The sequence below is a fragment of the Cupressus sempervirens genome, chromosome 4, assembly GCF_028749045.1.
Source record: "Cupressus sempervirens isolate cs-2001-9-10 chromosome 4, ASM2874904v1, whole genome shotgun sequence".
Lineage (NCBI taxonomy): Eukaryota > Viridiplantae > Streptophyta > Pinopsida > Cupressales > Cupressaceae > Cupressus > Cupressus sempervirens.
In genome coordinates this window covers 675,110,439-675,126,271 of record NC_143121.1, presented here as the reverse complement: position 1 = coordinate 675,126,271, position 15,833 = coordinate 675,110,439, and the positions used below count along the sequence as shown (strand labels likewise).

Here is a 15,833-nt window from a genome sequence, read left to right as displayed (position 1 = left end):
AAAGAATTGGCAACACTTAATTAACCCCACCCCCCCCCCCCCACATATAAAAATAAGAACAGTAAAGCTAGAAGCAAATGTCGGTGGGAACCCCCACCTATAGGATGGCTGAAACTTAATTTCGATGGAGCCTCAAGAGGAAACCCAGCGAAAGCAAGAATCGATTCTATAATCAAGGAAGATTCCGAATATTGGATTATGAAAAGAGCTAAACCTCTGGGGATAGCCTCTAACAACATCGCAGATTTAGAAGCCCTCCATGAAGGATTAAAACTAAGTCTCAGATTAAAAATCAATAAAATCATAATAGAAGGAGATTCTCAAATCATAATAAATGCAATTAGAAAAATTAAAACCCCTACTTGGATCTTGAACTCTAAACTTGAGAAAATCCTCAACCTCGTGGATAAGTTTGAAGAAGTAAGAATTAACCACATTTACAGGGAAGGCAACTCAAAAGTAGATCAATTGGCTAACAAAGGAACAAATGGAGAAAATATTATTCAATTTGCATCTAAAATAGTTAATTTCAAAGTATCCTAAATCGATTCAACCCTCCATCATATCCTCCCCCTTTTATTGTAGCGATATCATGATTTCATGAAAAGATTAATAACTTTTTTACACACATCTCAAACAATACTTATAGTATCAAGTATTTAGGCAATACCTTGTAATCATATAACATAGGTATTGTTTTGCTCACTACCTATAATGATTATCAGATGACAATAACTCTTGTACTTTTTTAGATCTTTCCAGAGCCCTGAAAAGAGTATTTATTACTTGGCTCTACATCTCCCACTATTGCTTTTGCTTCAAACAGTTTAGGTATAGTCTAGCATGGGTGTGAGGATGGATACAAACATTTGTCTATTTCATGCCTGAGAGCTCCGCACTATAGCTTTTCGAGGAAATGTTAAGCCGGAAAGATGGAATAGGTTACTCCATCCAGTAGACGATATGACCAGGGTAGCCATTAGCAGGGTGCTAGGTGAAGGAGTTTTCAACTACGACTACACTTGGAGAACTAATAGCAATACTGTAGGAGCATTTGTTGGGTGTTTAGCTAGGGCTAAAATTGGAAAATAGGAGATCATTCGGCTCTACTACAATTTATTTGACCTAGTCTAGTTGATGAGCTTAGAGCAGGTGTTCTTCAGCATAGAGGATAAGCTTAAGATCCCCCTGCCAGAATTTTATATGTCCCATCCTCCCAGGAGCTTTGATCTTGCAGTTGTGCCTAGGTGTCCATCTTTGGTCATTCGGGAAGCCCGTGGCTATACAGCCACGAAAATGCACTTCCTTTACATTGCTTTTTCTAACTTTTTAAAAAATTAACTAAGTCCTCTCCTTCGTATGGAAGTGCATTTTCGTGGCTGTATAGACATTGCCATTCGGGAAAACATCCCTTTTTTCCAAGAATGGCTGAAAATGGAGGCCAGTATACACTTCTTGCTTCAATAGAGAGGAATCGTGGTCGACCTCAACAAGGACTAGCTCCTACATTACCTTCAAATCTTCAACGCATACATTCAACTAGGGTTTGAATTCGAAGACCTTAAAGCCTTGGAGTTTTGTCTCCCAAATTTAGACAAATCCAGCACGAAAAGGAATACTTATGAGTTCCCTCCAGGCTCCAAGGCTAAAGACTTGAAGGAAACTGTGGAAATTATAATGGTATATTGGAAGAGGGAAGAAGGAAACTAATTCTGGAGCTCTCTTGAAATGGCGGTTTTTGGGTTACTAGTAAGGGCTTTTGGTTCTGCGCGCCAAGGCTACTAACTTGGAGATTTTCGTCGTCTTCTTATGGTTTTGTGCGTTGGTCGTCTGTTCTTCTCTGGTTTCATGGTTTTTTGCTTCTCTGGTCTCCTCTCAAAGTTCTCTGTAGGTTTATCTAGGCTTGTTATTTCCTAGGTTAGCTCCTATCGGAAGAAAATATGGCCCAATATCGATGTAGTTGGTCAGTCGTATTCTTTGTTCCCTGTTTAGATTGGTGGATTTTTCAGTTTGTAGGTTTTGTACTTTGGTAGTATTTCCTGTTGTAAGTACCATGGTGCTGGTTTTGGTTTTGCTGCCCAAGGGATCGGCCATTATAATCTAGCATTGGAGTAATTTTGATCTCAATTAATTAATATATATTAAAGTTCCGCAGTTGAAATATCTGTCCCCTATATATGTTTCTAATTCTTCATCTGGGCCCCTGCTCTTCTAGCATTCATCAAAGGTTGTATCTGCTATCGTCCAATATATGGATTAATCATAAAGTTGCAGAAAACAAATCTATTTCTGTAAGTAAACACCTGATCAATCTTAAAGGTATATTTCCATTATTACTTTAAATGGGCGGCTATCTGCTATTATGCAATCTTTTTATCATTTTTCCATTTTTGGACATGTTATCTTCTTAGAATTTAATCAAGGGTCTCTGTTCTTTTACCCTCTTCAGATCAGGCATTATTAACCGATAAATACAGTAGACAGTTATCGACATAATATACACTCGCACAAGGCTTGAGTAAATCTGAATTTTAAGTTTTTGCACGTAGCAAATTTAATAATTAATGATAAATGATAATCAGTATAGTTCAATTGTAGGCAGCAGTATCTTCAAGAATCTGAAAAATGTGCCATCGAAATTAGGGCAGACAGATTACCGATTCAAAAACAAGGGTATTCGTCATTATGACAGTATGAGGACGATTACATATGAAATCTTAATTTATTAGGATACCCTATTATCTATCATCAGTGGAAAACATGTTATCAAGATCGCTAGCAATTTATAGATAAGCAGAGTGGGAGACTATAAAATTATACTATTAAGGAAAACTGAAATTAAAGGAACATGAATCATAATACATTTCTCGAAAATTAAACAAACATGAATCACGATAAAATCAATAAAAATCAGTAGGTAGATCTGAAAATTAAGTCACTAATTTCAGCATGGAAACTTTTAAAAACTTACACTTTGAATTTAGTAGTAAGAATTAAGCCAGTTAGCATATTTTATAATTTAGCCACAAGTGAAGAACTAAGTAAAGGATAAATTATTAAGGCTTGTCAACTCAACCTCCTGTTGTTTTAGGAATTTAAGAAACAGATCAGAGTCTAAAGATATTTAAACAAATTTCTAAAAGAATTTTATATTAATTTTCATTGACAGATAGCACTAACATAAAAAACAAGTTTGAAGTGGCATTGTGATTGCAGAGCAGCAGTATAAATACACCATCAGCATAGCTCAAATAATAAATAGGATCAAAGAGGATGATCTTAGATGAGATCAGAGATTCCGACAAACTTCTTAGAAGTGCTTCATAAAAATGAAAAGGAAGATGTTGCCTCCAAATCATCATATATTAGAAATCAGTCATAATAAAATAGACTAAGGAGCAAATTAGCAGAGAACGATATAATTTGATAATCAAAATCTAAAACTGGGGAATGCCCCTTTTATATATGTACATTGTAAAGGACTAAGGTCCTGGGCAAGACTGGAGGTTTTCTTCTCCGTTCTTTCCTACCAGTGCCCGTTTGAATGGAGACATTTGTAACTTATCTTTATTAATATAATATATAAGGCTTCGGTCGTTTACCGATCAAAAAAAAAATGGAGACTAAAAGATGAGAGAAAATCAACAAACAAAATGAGAGGCAAAAACAACGGATGGCCTCTATTAGGGCTGTTTTGGGGATTAAATGTAAAAATAATAACAAACTATGGTATTTAATTTCACACATGTTTTAACTGAAATTGGTGTTACTCTATAAAGTTTCGTTTTTTTTGGCTGGCCCTGTGCACGAGTGCCCGTGCATGCTCCCAGGTGCGCACTGAAGTGCACAGAGAGCATAGCATCTCTTAGGAAGAAATTATCTGATCTGCATACATCTGCTTGTTTCTGAATTGCTGAGAGATAATTTGATCTGCATCTGTATACTTTCCAGATCATTGTATATAATGATCTGATTATTTATTTGTTTAAAACATAATAGACATAGGCTAGTACATAAATGGATACAGAAATAATTTGATGTAGCAAACATATTAGAGATGTTATGCATATTTATACTGTCTGTCTGATGTGTTCAGCTGTGGTAAAGAGATTGGAAGAATTACAAGTAGGGGAATTGTGATGAGGTCCACCTTCTACGCATGCAACCTCATGGTATATGACCAGGGAGTCCCATGAGATCAAAGGGGGGCAAGGGGGCTGCCTATGGGCTTTAGGGAGGATGGACTTTGTGGGCAACCTATTGTGAATACCCCTCATACTCTCTACCATGACAAGCAAAGTGCATTAAGGATGTTCAGTCATGGGCAGTAGGATAGAAGTGGCAAGATTGACGAAAAAGATGATAGGACACCCCACTAGGTATGCGACCTCATATGTGTGGCATGGGCCACATGAGGCTAAGAGGGAAGGCATATCCGCTCTTGAGCCTAGGATAGGGAGTCTAAACTATAGGGTACCTAATCAAGCACTCCTACCTTAACACTTCCATGGTTAAGTCATCTTAAAATTAATTATGGCAATTTATTTATTTGTTCTACATTCCTCATATGTGTTTACTTCTATGTTTAAAAAAAACCTAGCTATGAATTATGATTATAATGTCTAGCTGTGTTGCAAGGTCTCAATCAAAGTGAAAGGTATCTCTCTACCCTACTTGTTTTGATTTAAAACTTGTAACCTAGAGCAAAATTTAGGAACTTGTAATTTGGGGAAATTAAAGAAAAGAATCGTGAAGTCCACCAAAAAAATAAATTTCACAGAAAAAGAACAAAGTATAACCAAAGAATAGCATCTATAATAAGAAAAGCTTGTAAAACGGGAAAAATTAAGTTGAAATTAGCCTCGTGGGTGTCATTAAAATCTATCATATAATATCAATACAATCACCAGTACTCTAATTTACCTCTTGCTTGTTTGGAAAACTGATCCAGCATTCTCAAGCAATATCTTCAGCAACTCCAGTGAAAGAACTTTCCCTCTCATCAGCACCTGTTCCACAGAACCGCCTTCTTCTGAGGCTGTCTTCATTGAAAGCTTACACAAAGCCCTGAATACTAAAAATGCATCGCGTCGTAGTTTATTACTAATCTGAACTTCAAGATCTCCGCCATCTTTCTCGGCGTCTCCATCTACTAATTCACCATTCCTTGCACTCTCAAATATGCCAATCTCCCAATATTTAGCATCTAGCATATCCTTGTCAGATAGTTGATCAGACAAATATGCTGGATCTGCACTGCCACCATCAGCAGAAGCATTGGCCTTAAATGCGTCGTCGTCATCATGCCCCATTGACTTCAAAGATGTACTGGGATTCAACACCCCTTCAATATCCTCAATTACTTTGCTAATAAAGTTCTGCACAAAATGAAGCACATTGCTATAGTCAGCTGGAGATGATTTTTCACTCGTTTCGAAGAGATCTGCAACAACAATGGGCTGCACTGGAACAGTGGAAGAATCAGCCTCCATTCTACGAAATACAATAACAAGCATCTGTACCAGCGAAGCCTTAGCTGTGACTTGATTGACAACATTCTTACTCCCCAAGTAAATATTATAGCAAGTCCTCACAATCTGAAGCAGGGTATCCCCATGAATATGCAGTGATACTGATGTCACCGCAGAAAGTAAAGTCTTGAGCACTAGAAGCTCCATATTCTCATCTCCCAAATCATGGCATTTACATACCGACTCAAAAATCTGATACAGGTTAGGGTTTCCCCTCTCCCTACTGTCAACCTCACCACATAGATGTGAATAAATGATTAATTTCTGAATACAATTCACGGCAGGCTCAATGACCTTGACAGATCCGGTGTCACAGGCCATAAGCAAAGGATCCAGTATGAATTCTTCATCGGAAACGCTAAAACAGGCCAAATTATTATTGAACAGACAACAACTGAGCGGATCCTTTTCCGAAATTTCAGAAGAATCTGATATTATTTCTGGAAGCTTATCCAGCACGGCTTTGCAGTGGGTAACCAGCTTGTTGTGCTTTCGCCATGCAGCATTCTTAATTATTTTGTCAAGCGAAGTTCCCAGAAGACGACCCAGCCGGGTACTGCCTCCAAGGGCTTGGGAAGACGCCATTGTTCCCTACGCGCAAGATCTCAACTTCATGAATCTCTCACTTTTTTCCTCGCGGCAAACCCTTATTTGCACTACACCTCGCAAGTCCTCAGTTCCTTCTGGCTGGAAACTCTTAATTGCATTCTTCTTCGGCAATTTAGACTAAAACACCTATGCCAATTCCCCATATTTCGGGAAAACTATGTCTGCGTCAGTCTACAGCAATTCAGACTAAATATCTATGACAATTCTCTATATTTTCTCCCTGAAAATTAACTTTCAGTTAGCTGAAGCACGTTGATTTGAAGAGCTCCTCCGTTTTTTGTTTAGAAATTATAAGCGAAAAAATTTCTATCTTCGAAAATCACATGCAGATCCAAAAGATTTCTAATTTTTTCCGAAGTAATCGGGGGTGCAAGAGTTGTATGTTTTTTTATTGGCAGGCTTACCAGCAATGCCTGACTCCACTTATTATTATTTTTCTACATTTGAAAAATGAGAAAACAATTGGCAATTTATAGTTTATTTTTCATTGAAGATTTAGATTTTAGCGTTAGGCATTCTGCCGGTATCTTAGTTTTCAAGTTGGGCACCAACCAGAGGCTGTTGATGTGTCACTTCGAACTCATGTTATAAATGATGATACAAAACTGTCCTATTTTTTATTATTATTTTATTAGTCTTCGGATGTGTAGCAACAAATCTATTGTGGTGATTTTTTCCTTTATTTTAATTAGTAGTTTATTAAATATCAATTATTTTTTGTTAATTTTAAAATTCAAAATTTATCACATAGACCAATGAAAAATAAGCACAAGGAAAAAATATATAAATTAGATTTGTAATCTTTTTTAAAAGCACTTCCTGTTAAATCTGAGAAATAATTTATTGATATGCAAGAGCCTACAACACAACGGTAATTTGTGAGCCTTTCATGTAGGAGGTCTTGGGTTCAAATCCACTTAACACATAAAAATAAATAACGATAATTAATATAGGCTTCAGTCGTTTACCGATAAAAAAATTATTATTATTTTTATTTTTATTTTACCTATAAATGTTTGTATTTTATTAATTTCTAATTTTTTTACATCATGCTTATTTTCCTTTTCAAACCATCAAGAAAATGGCAGCGTCTCTTTGAGACATAAATGTCTTGTCCACTAAATACAATTGCCCCTTTGTCAATAAGGGACTTTGAGAGGGCATTCCTTCTCTTATACCATTAGTTTAATACATCTCTCTTATAAAAGTGATTTACTAATTACTACTCTATGTCTAATAGTTTTAGTACATTGAAATCATCTTTCTGTCTTTCTAAATCCCTAATGCATAAATATGAGCTTATTAATTAAATCCTGCACATTATGCTTTTAGCTAAGATCCATTGTTAGTCTTTAGAAGATCATATTAATGAAACCAAATTTATATGTTGATATATAATTGACATATTTTTTTAGTTTCATTTATTTCTATATAAGTACTTTCCACAATCTATCAAGAAGAAAGTTATATCTTGCTAGAATATACTTTTATGAAAGAATTTCATAGATTTTTAATATTTCATTGTAACGCCCCACCAAAGAGATCCAAAAGAACTAGCCTAAAGTTTTACTAAGTTTGCCAAACATTTTTTTTAAGATAACATAAAACAACAATCATAAAGTAGTGTAAGCAATAACATATATAATCATACATAAGCAAACATAATAGATTACATTCCATAAGGACCCCAAGACGTTGATTTACATTTAAATTTAAATAATACTAAGTTAAATAAATAACACATCCACATGAAAGAATAACTACAAGTCCAGTCCATTTAAATAATATACATTTGTTCTAAATGTCGCTTGGCAATAAATTTGAAATGCACAATCATCCATTGTACATGTCACAGGGTATGAAAGGCTGAAAGAATATACATTTATAAAATAAGTTGCATCATCCCTTTTAGATCCATGAAACAAAATACAATACAATAAGTAAAATCATCCATCAAATAGATATAACCATCCATCATAATACACAAAGATAGAATGAAAGGAAATGCAGACAAGGAACTCCAACCACGACATCAACGGACGAATCTCAATGGTGAATGTAAAAAGTCCTACCACCCGACCTCGTGGTTACCCAAAAAGGTCCACTCCCATCGTGCTGAGGAGATAGTCTCAAGTCCCAAACAGGATATCAATCCCAAAATCAAAAGTAATATCTATGTCAAGGAAATCCCTAAAAGTAATCTAACTCAAAGGTTCCAAGATAAATCGACATCTAGACTCAAAGGCAAACACAAACACAGAAATCTATACTGTTAGTGGGCAAGTGTCATTGCACAAACCAATGCTAGGGTTACCCAACTAGTCTTTTAATCCTCTGACCCCCTAGTGACTCTCTGTGGCACTAGTATCCTTTCGTATTGACAAGGCATACTAACAATGCATGGTCACAACCAAGCATCCTTTCTACTCTCATCCTAGTTTGGACTAGCACTCGAGGCATGGGCAAGGAAAGACAAAGACTCTTATTAGGTTCATTTTACTCTCATTTAGTGTAGTATTTTCACTTATTAACTACTTACAATGGGTTACCTTGGCAGCCACTTTGGGCCTTGGCCTCCATTGCAAGCCACTTCCCAACTTAACATACAAATTACCTACCCTAGGCTCATAAAAGTACAAATCAAAGAATCACAATTTTCACCTCAGCCCTATACAAGTGACTGGAAAGCATCAAAAGATAATCCATGATAACACTTCAGTTCTTTACAAGCAACTGGAAAACATCCCCAAAAAACTGATCGAAGACTCAAAGGTCAAGTCAAAAAGGTCATAACATTCATCTCAGTTTCACACAAGAACACTGAAAAGCAATAATGAACAATAAATCCAATCTCACCATAAAGCATACCAGACACATTACCATGGTTGAGTTAAAAAGATCAAAGATCAAATCATCATCATGATAACACAAACACAGAACTCACGAGCCTCTAGTAACATCCTAGACTGGTGAAAGCTAAGTCAAACCCTAAAATCCAAATCATAAGATATACATCGCATACAAAACACACAATGTAGCTTTCTCAATACATTACGTTTTGAAAACACAAAGGTTTAATTTTACTATCAAAAGTAATATCTATGTCAAGGAAATCCCTAAAAGTAATCTAACTCAAAGGTTCCAAGATAAATTGACATCTAGACTCAAAGGCAAACACAGACACAGAAATCTATATTGTTAGTGGGCAAGTGTCATTGCACAAACCAATGCTAGGGTTACCCAACTAGTCTTTTAATCCTCTGACCCCCTAGTGACTCTCTGTGACACTAGTATCCTTTCGTATTGACAAGGCATACTAACAATGCATGGTCGCAACCAAGCATCCTTTTTACTCTCATCCTAGTTTGGACTAGCACTTGAGACATGGGCAAGGAAAGACAAAGACTCTTATTAGGTTCATTTTACTCTCATTTAGTGCAGTATTTTCACTTATTAACTACTTACAATGGGTTACCTTAGTAGCCACTTTGGGCCTTGGCCTCCATTGCAAGCCACTTCCCAACTTAACATACAAATTACCTACCCTAGGCTCATAAAAGTACAAATCAAAGAATCACAATTTTCCCCTCAGCCCTATACAAGTGACTGGAAAGCATCAAAAGATAATCCATGATAACACCTCAGTTCTTTACAAGCAACTGGAAAACATCCCAAAAAAACTGATCGAAGACTCAAAGGTCAAGTCAAAAAGGTCATAACATTCATCTCAGTTTCACACAAGAACACTGAAAAGCAATAATGAACAATAAATCCAATCTCATCATAAAGCATACCAGACACATTACCATGGTTGAGTTAAAAGATCAAAGATCAAATCATCATCATGATAACACAAACACAGAACTCACGAGCCTCTGGTAACATCCTAGACTGGTGAAAGCTAAGTCAAACCCTAAAACCCAAATCATAAGATATACATCGCATACAAAACACACAATGTAGCTTTCTCAATACATTACATTTTGAAAACACAAAGGTTTAATTTTACTATAGGTTTCAAGTTTCCATTTTTCTAGTTAGCAGATTCGTTAAAGTTCTTGATTTCAAACAGAGTTTAGTTTATGTCTTTACAAAGTATAACAATTATTAAGATATTTGAATCATAAAATTACCCTAGTGATAAAAAATCATTTTCATTATTATTTATTAAAAAATAGATAATCGAGTAAACCCGAGACTACCAAATAAACAATCACAATTTACAATCCAAAAATATTTTAATACTAATTTAATTAAAATTGTTAATTAAATATTATTAAAATTAAAATTGATAATCATAACAGTATTAATAGGTAATAATTATTTGTTTATCAATAAATAACTTATATCAATTTATTAATAAAATAAATATTATTCTAATAATAATAATGAATAATGTTATTATTAGTAAATAACAATTAATACTTAATAAAATTTAATAATTTTAAAACATTTAATAACTTTAATTAACATATTAATTAAATTATTAAAAACAACATTTAATAATAATGTAAAATAAATTTTAAAAAAAACTTACCATAACATATGTTTAAAGCCCATGTAGTTGTTCAATGCAACCGCAGGCTGTCATTAGCAGTTGCAAATTGCTAGGCAGTCGCAGTCTGCCTTTAGTAGTCACGATTTGTATGGCAGTCGCTGGCACCGAGGGTGGAGGAGGAGAAAGGGGGGTGGGGGGTGGTGGCCCGTACCCACCAACAGTAAATTTTGATTTTTAAAATTTTTTTATTACATAAATTTTTTTTAAAAAAACGACAACCCCCATAAAATTTGTTAATATATTTAATAATATAATTACATGGTATTATAAATTACTATGTAATTATATTATTTTTATATTTATTTATTTAAATAAGTATTCCAATACATATCAGATATAAAAATCCAAACCAACCATTCAAATTTTATAAAATAGAATTTGTTTTCTTTTGAAAAATCAAAACCTGATTTCAACATCCAATTATGAAATAAAGTTCTCCAATTTGTTTGATTTCTTAATCAAACCCTACCCGTAGTAAAAATATAATTCTCTAAAATATACAAAGTGAGGTTTTCAACTAAATCCATTCACAAAAATTCTCATGAAACAAAGAGCGATAAAACATAAATGAGGGTTTTCTAATTCTTAAAGCATGAACAAATATTTCTCAATCAAGAACAATAAACTCGCATACAAGGGTTTCAATCCCTGAAGAATTCTGAAAACGAGAAATACAACAAACATAGAGAAGACAGAAGATTGAAGAATGAAACCACAGTACAAATAAACCACAAGATCCTACCTAGATCTGATACTAAGATGACAACCACACAAAACACACAAACAAAACCCTTTCTCTAAAAACTTTCTTCCTCGAAATTACTCCTCCAAAACCTTGGTTAATGGAAAATGAACCCTAAATTGCTGATAAAGAGTTCTCCCCTAAATTTAGGGCACCGATTGTGCAATCACGCGAGGGAACTCGTTGATCACAATCTTTTAACTCTTTATTTACTTATCTTTTACATTTTCATGATGCTTTTTGCAACATAAAATATCTTTATTAAATTTTATTTTATTTGGAAAAAGAGGGGTAAAAATTTATTAAGACAAAAAGAAATACAATAAGGAGAGCTCAACAAGGAGCTCTATCCTGAGCAACAAGTTCATCAAATTCTTGCACCATCTCAAAGGGAGGTTGCCCCCTATCCATAATATTCCAGCTCGGAGCATGACTAGAAGCCCATTTCGCCAAACAATCAACAACTCTATTCCATTCACAAGTAAACCTAATGAACTCAAAAGAGGTACAAAAGAGAATAATTTGATTAACAATAGTAGCCAGCTACCAACTAACATCCTCAAGGTCTTGCGAGGAAAGCAAGTTCACCACCCACTTGGGAATCAGATTCGCAGATAACCTTGCTCCATCCCCACAAGCAACATTGTTCCACAACATATAAAATAGCCTGAGCCTCCATGAGATTGTTAGTGTAATCATCCTTATGTACTGAGAAAAAGAATTTAACGTCACCATAACTACAACGAGCCACTCCCCCAATACCAGCAGGGCCTGGATTCCCTTGGGAAGAACCATCAATGCTAATTTTCAGAACTCCATGGGGAGGAGGAGTCCAATGCCCATCCTAATTCATTCAACCTTTCCTCTAATGTCAAGGCTACCTAGACACTATTGGAAACCTTTGAGCTGCAACCCCATCCTGAAGATGAAAATTGAGGCAATTACATATAGCAAGATCAACCGGATCCATACCTCCATCTAGCGCACACTTCACTTGAATAGTTTCCTGAAGAGAATGTGAGATCTTCCACCAAAGATGCATAACACCAAGCTGAACATCTTGGAAGATTTGACGATTCCTCTCTAGCCAAATATGCCAGAGCATGAATGATGGGCTAGTAATCCAAGCAGCATGGAGAGGAGAAGACTTGGAGGGAGTACTACCCAAGCAGGCCTAGAACTCAGGCAAAGAGGAAGCATGCCTACAAGAGCAACCCCAAGCACTACACCAAAGGTGCCATAGCTGAGTAGAATAGGAGCAATGGAAGAACAGATGGGAGACAGAATCCTCCCCATTACCACACAAAACACAATAAGAGGGGCCTTGAAATCCATGTTTACAAAGATCATCCCACATAAGACAGCGGTTGTGAGCCACTAGCCACATGAAAAAATTGCACTTGGACCAAGAAACTTTATTCCAAACTTGCTTCCACCAAGGGACCTTAGCATCCCCAAATAATTGTCTAGTTATCTCCTCATACCTAACAGAGACATGATATTTACCAAACAAGGTACCTCCCCAAGTCAAAACATCTGGACCAAGCAAAGAGGAACACTCTTTAGAGGCTAGAATCTAACAAAGCTCCTTGTTGGTGTAAATACGTACTTTACTATTTACACTTACTTAAGTTTACTTAGGTTAATGCATTATTTAATTACTTTGCATTATTTTATTATTTTTATTTGTGAGACACTTAGGAGTTTGCACACCTCTTTAGTTGCCATGTTGACAACACATGAGTATGCAACTCTATTTGAGCACATGGTGTCTACAACACTGTTTTGTGTGTCCCACCCTTGTAGGCTTATCCTCTCATCATCGCACTTACTTCTGTGCTTAATGGAGGATAACCCATATCTGGTGGACATGTTCTTGGTTGTATGACACATCATGATGCTAACTTCTATGCATTCTAGAAGCTCTGCTAAGGCCTTTATATTCAGGCACTCCTAGTGTACGTTGATAATGCAAATTATTGAATACATTGTTATTCTAATCATACTCTCTCCATTTTTTGGTCTACTGTGTGCTTGTGTTTGAGTTCTTAGTTCTTGGGTGAATTTTGCCCTTAGGCAAATTCTTACATGGTATAAGAGCTTGGAGACTTTCTCATCACAAGTCGTTCGAGACCTCCTGCTTGCTTCATCACCTCAGCCTGAATTCGGAGTGCTGCAGAAATTGGGAGGGTCCAGCATTAGATCTGACCTCTCCATTGTGTTCAGAATGCTGAACCGGTGAAAATTGACTATAAACATGCCTACCTTGGCTCAAAGTCGACCGTGAGGCAAATTTTTTTTGCAAATCAGAACCTGGAGGCCCAATTTGCGGTATGGGTATGGTCATTTTCGTAGATTTATGAATTTATTTTTGGATCTGCATTTATTTTCTCTGTAATTTCCATCATTTTTTCATCAGCATTTTCAAAAAAAATTTGCCCTTTGGGCATAGTTAGAGAAAAAAATTTAGCAAACCCGGGCAGTGACACCCTGGATCTGCCAATTTGGAGGTTATTTTGTTTTCGCAGGGTTTATTAGTCAATTTTTTTACCCTTAAGTGCCTGCGACCGTACTACAACATTGTCATTTCGTAGAGCGCAAATACCTCTACACAATTTGGCTTAATTCCCGACAACTAAACTCAAGCAAACTGGCAATAAATTTGGTACCGACCACATTAAATTCTGGCAACGATTTCTACCTAGGCTTCCCAACTCACCACCCTTTCAGTGGCGAGCTCGATTTTCACATTGCCTCCGTGGACTATTCAATTTACATAGCTGCTTCCGCCACCGACCCACGCATGTGGGATTAACCCTACGAGCTTCGACAACATCCCCAAATAACTAGTAGCAAGTTTTTTAAATATCTCTGACGACACTACTTGCACCATAACCTCCAGCTCAGGTTCGTTTTTCTGTCGATGTTGTTCTTACAGCCTCTTCCGGCAAAAGAAAGCAATTCCCTTTGGTGGCCAACCAACATTTTCGGTGGAATTTCGGGGTTGCTATTTACTTTTTCTGCACGTTTCACATTTTTTTGACGACGCTGTCTTATAATATTCTTGCAACTGAAGTTTCCCACTCACGCCACGCAGATTTCTTTACTTGCCACACGGACTCATTCCAACTGCGACACATGGCACACAACCACATCCGTCACCTGCACAATCAGTGACAGGTGGACACGTTGACTATAACCCATAGACACTCGAGACTACCACGTATCCACATAGAACCCAATTTTTTTGCCACGTCATCTTACGGACTAACACGTCAGCATATCCGTATAGTATGGAATTTACAGTCATCAACCACGTTAGGATGGCAATTTTTTGCTAACATCATCATTTGCCAAGTTAAATTTGATGGTCGTTTGACCATCATTCCTAAGAATTTTTGAACTGTTTTGATGGCCGTTTGACCGTCAAATTTAGACTAGCAATTTCTCCTCCAGACCCCTCTTCAAATTGCTTTTCAGTTTGATAGCCTGACTTTGCAAGCTCTTAACTTGGACATTCAGACTCCGATTCAAGTACAATTTTTTTTGAAATTAGGTAAAATTTCTTGAATTTTTTAGTGGTGGTGTTGTTTTCTAGTTTTGGTGCACAGATTTTGTAGAATTTGCATTTTTTGGCGACTGTACCTGCATAATCCTGTCTTTTGCAACTTCAGAAGCTCCGTACGGGCACATCTGGTCACTTTTTCAAGTTCCATTTTTTTTGAAAGTGCGTATTTTTTCATCTACTTTCTAGATCTGAAGTTAGATTCTAGGGTTGTGTGGACCAATTTCTCACTTTCAGAATTAGGCCTTCTTTGGCATTATAAAGCTTTGATTCTTTTCAGAATTGTTGTAAAACTGAGCTACAGTGCTTAAGTGACAGAATTTAGCCTCATAAGGCAGTTGTAAAAGCAAAGTTAGAAAGTCCACTTTGTTCAATTTGACAAGTGGCCCATTGTAAATGCACTACTTATAAAGTGCCAAAGCATCTCTTTTGGGGGGATCTTTTGATTGAGTGAAAAGGGGGGGTGTGTATTATGTTCTTGTGTCTCTATTTTGTGCTCTTTCATTTTTGCATCATGGTTTTTAAATGTCCTCCTCTAACTTCACGCAACTATTCTACTTGGAAAGATATTGCATGGAGTAGATTAATGGAAAAAGGATATAGTTTATATGTTGATGGTATAATTACCAAACCTACTGATGCTAAAGAACTCATTGAATGGACAAGTCAAGATCGACAGTCTTTAGGTGTAATTAGGAGTTGTGTACATGGGGATCTTCTCTTTCACATTAAAAATTGTTCAGACTCTAAGGAAGCTTGGGATAAACTTGAACAGTTGTATGGTAAAGTGGATGAAGAAAAGGGATTTCAGATTGAAGATGATCTACT

General features: G+C 36.1%; 1 protein-coding gene across 1 annotated transcript in view; it reads right to left on the bottom strand.

Annotated features, from left to right (window-relative positions):
- The window catches only part of LOC149563061 (brefeldin A-inhibited guanine nucleotide-exchange protein 2-like), a 57,122-nt gene extending 50,864 nt beyond the window's left edge, over positions 1-6,258 (bottom strand). Inside the window, exon 1 of the mRNA XM_089826476.1 lies at positions 4,924-6,258. Within this exon, the coding sequence (XP_089682602.1) occupies positions 4,924-6,116 (1,193 nt within the window). The 5' untranslated portion in view covers positions 6,117-6,258. The remainder of the gene's footprint in view (positions 1-4,923) is intronic.
- Positions 6,259-15,833: the final 9,575 nt, after the last annotated feature.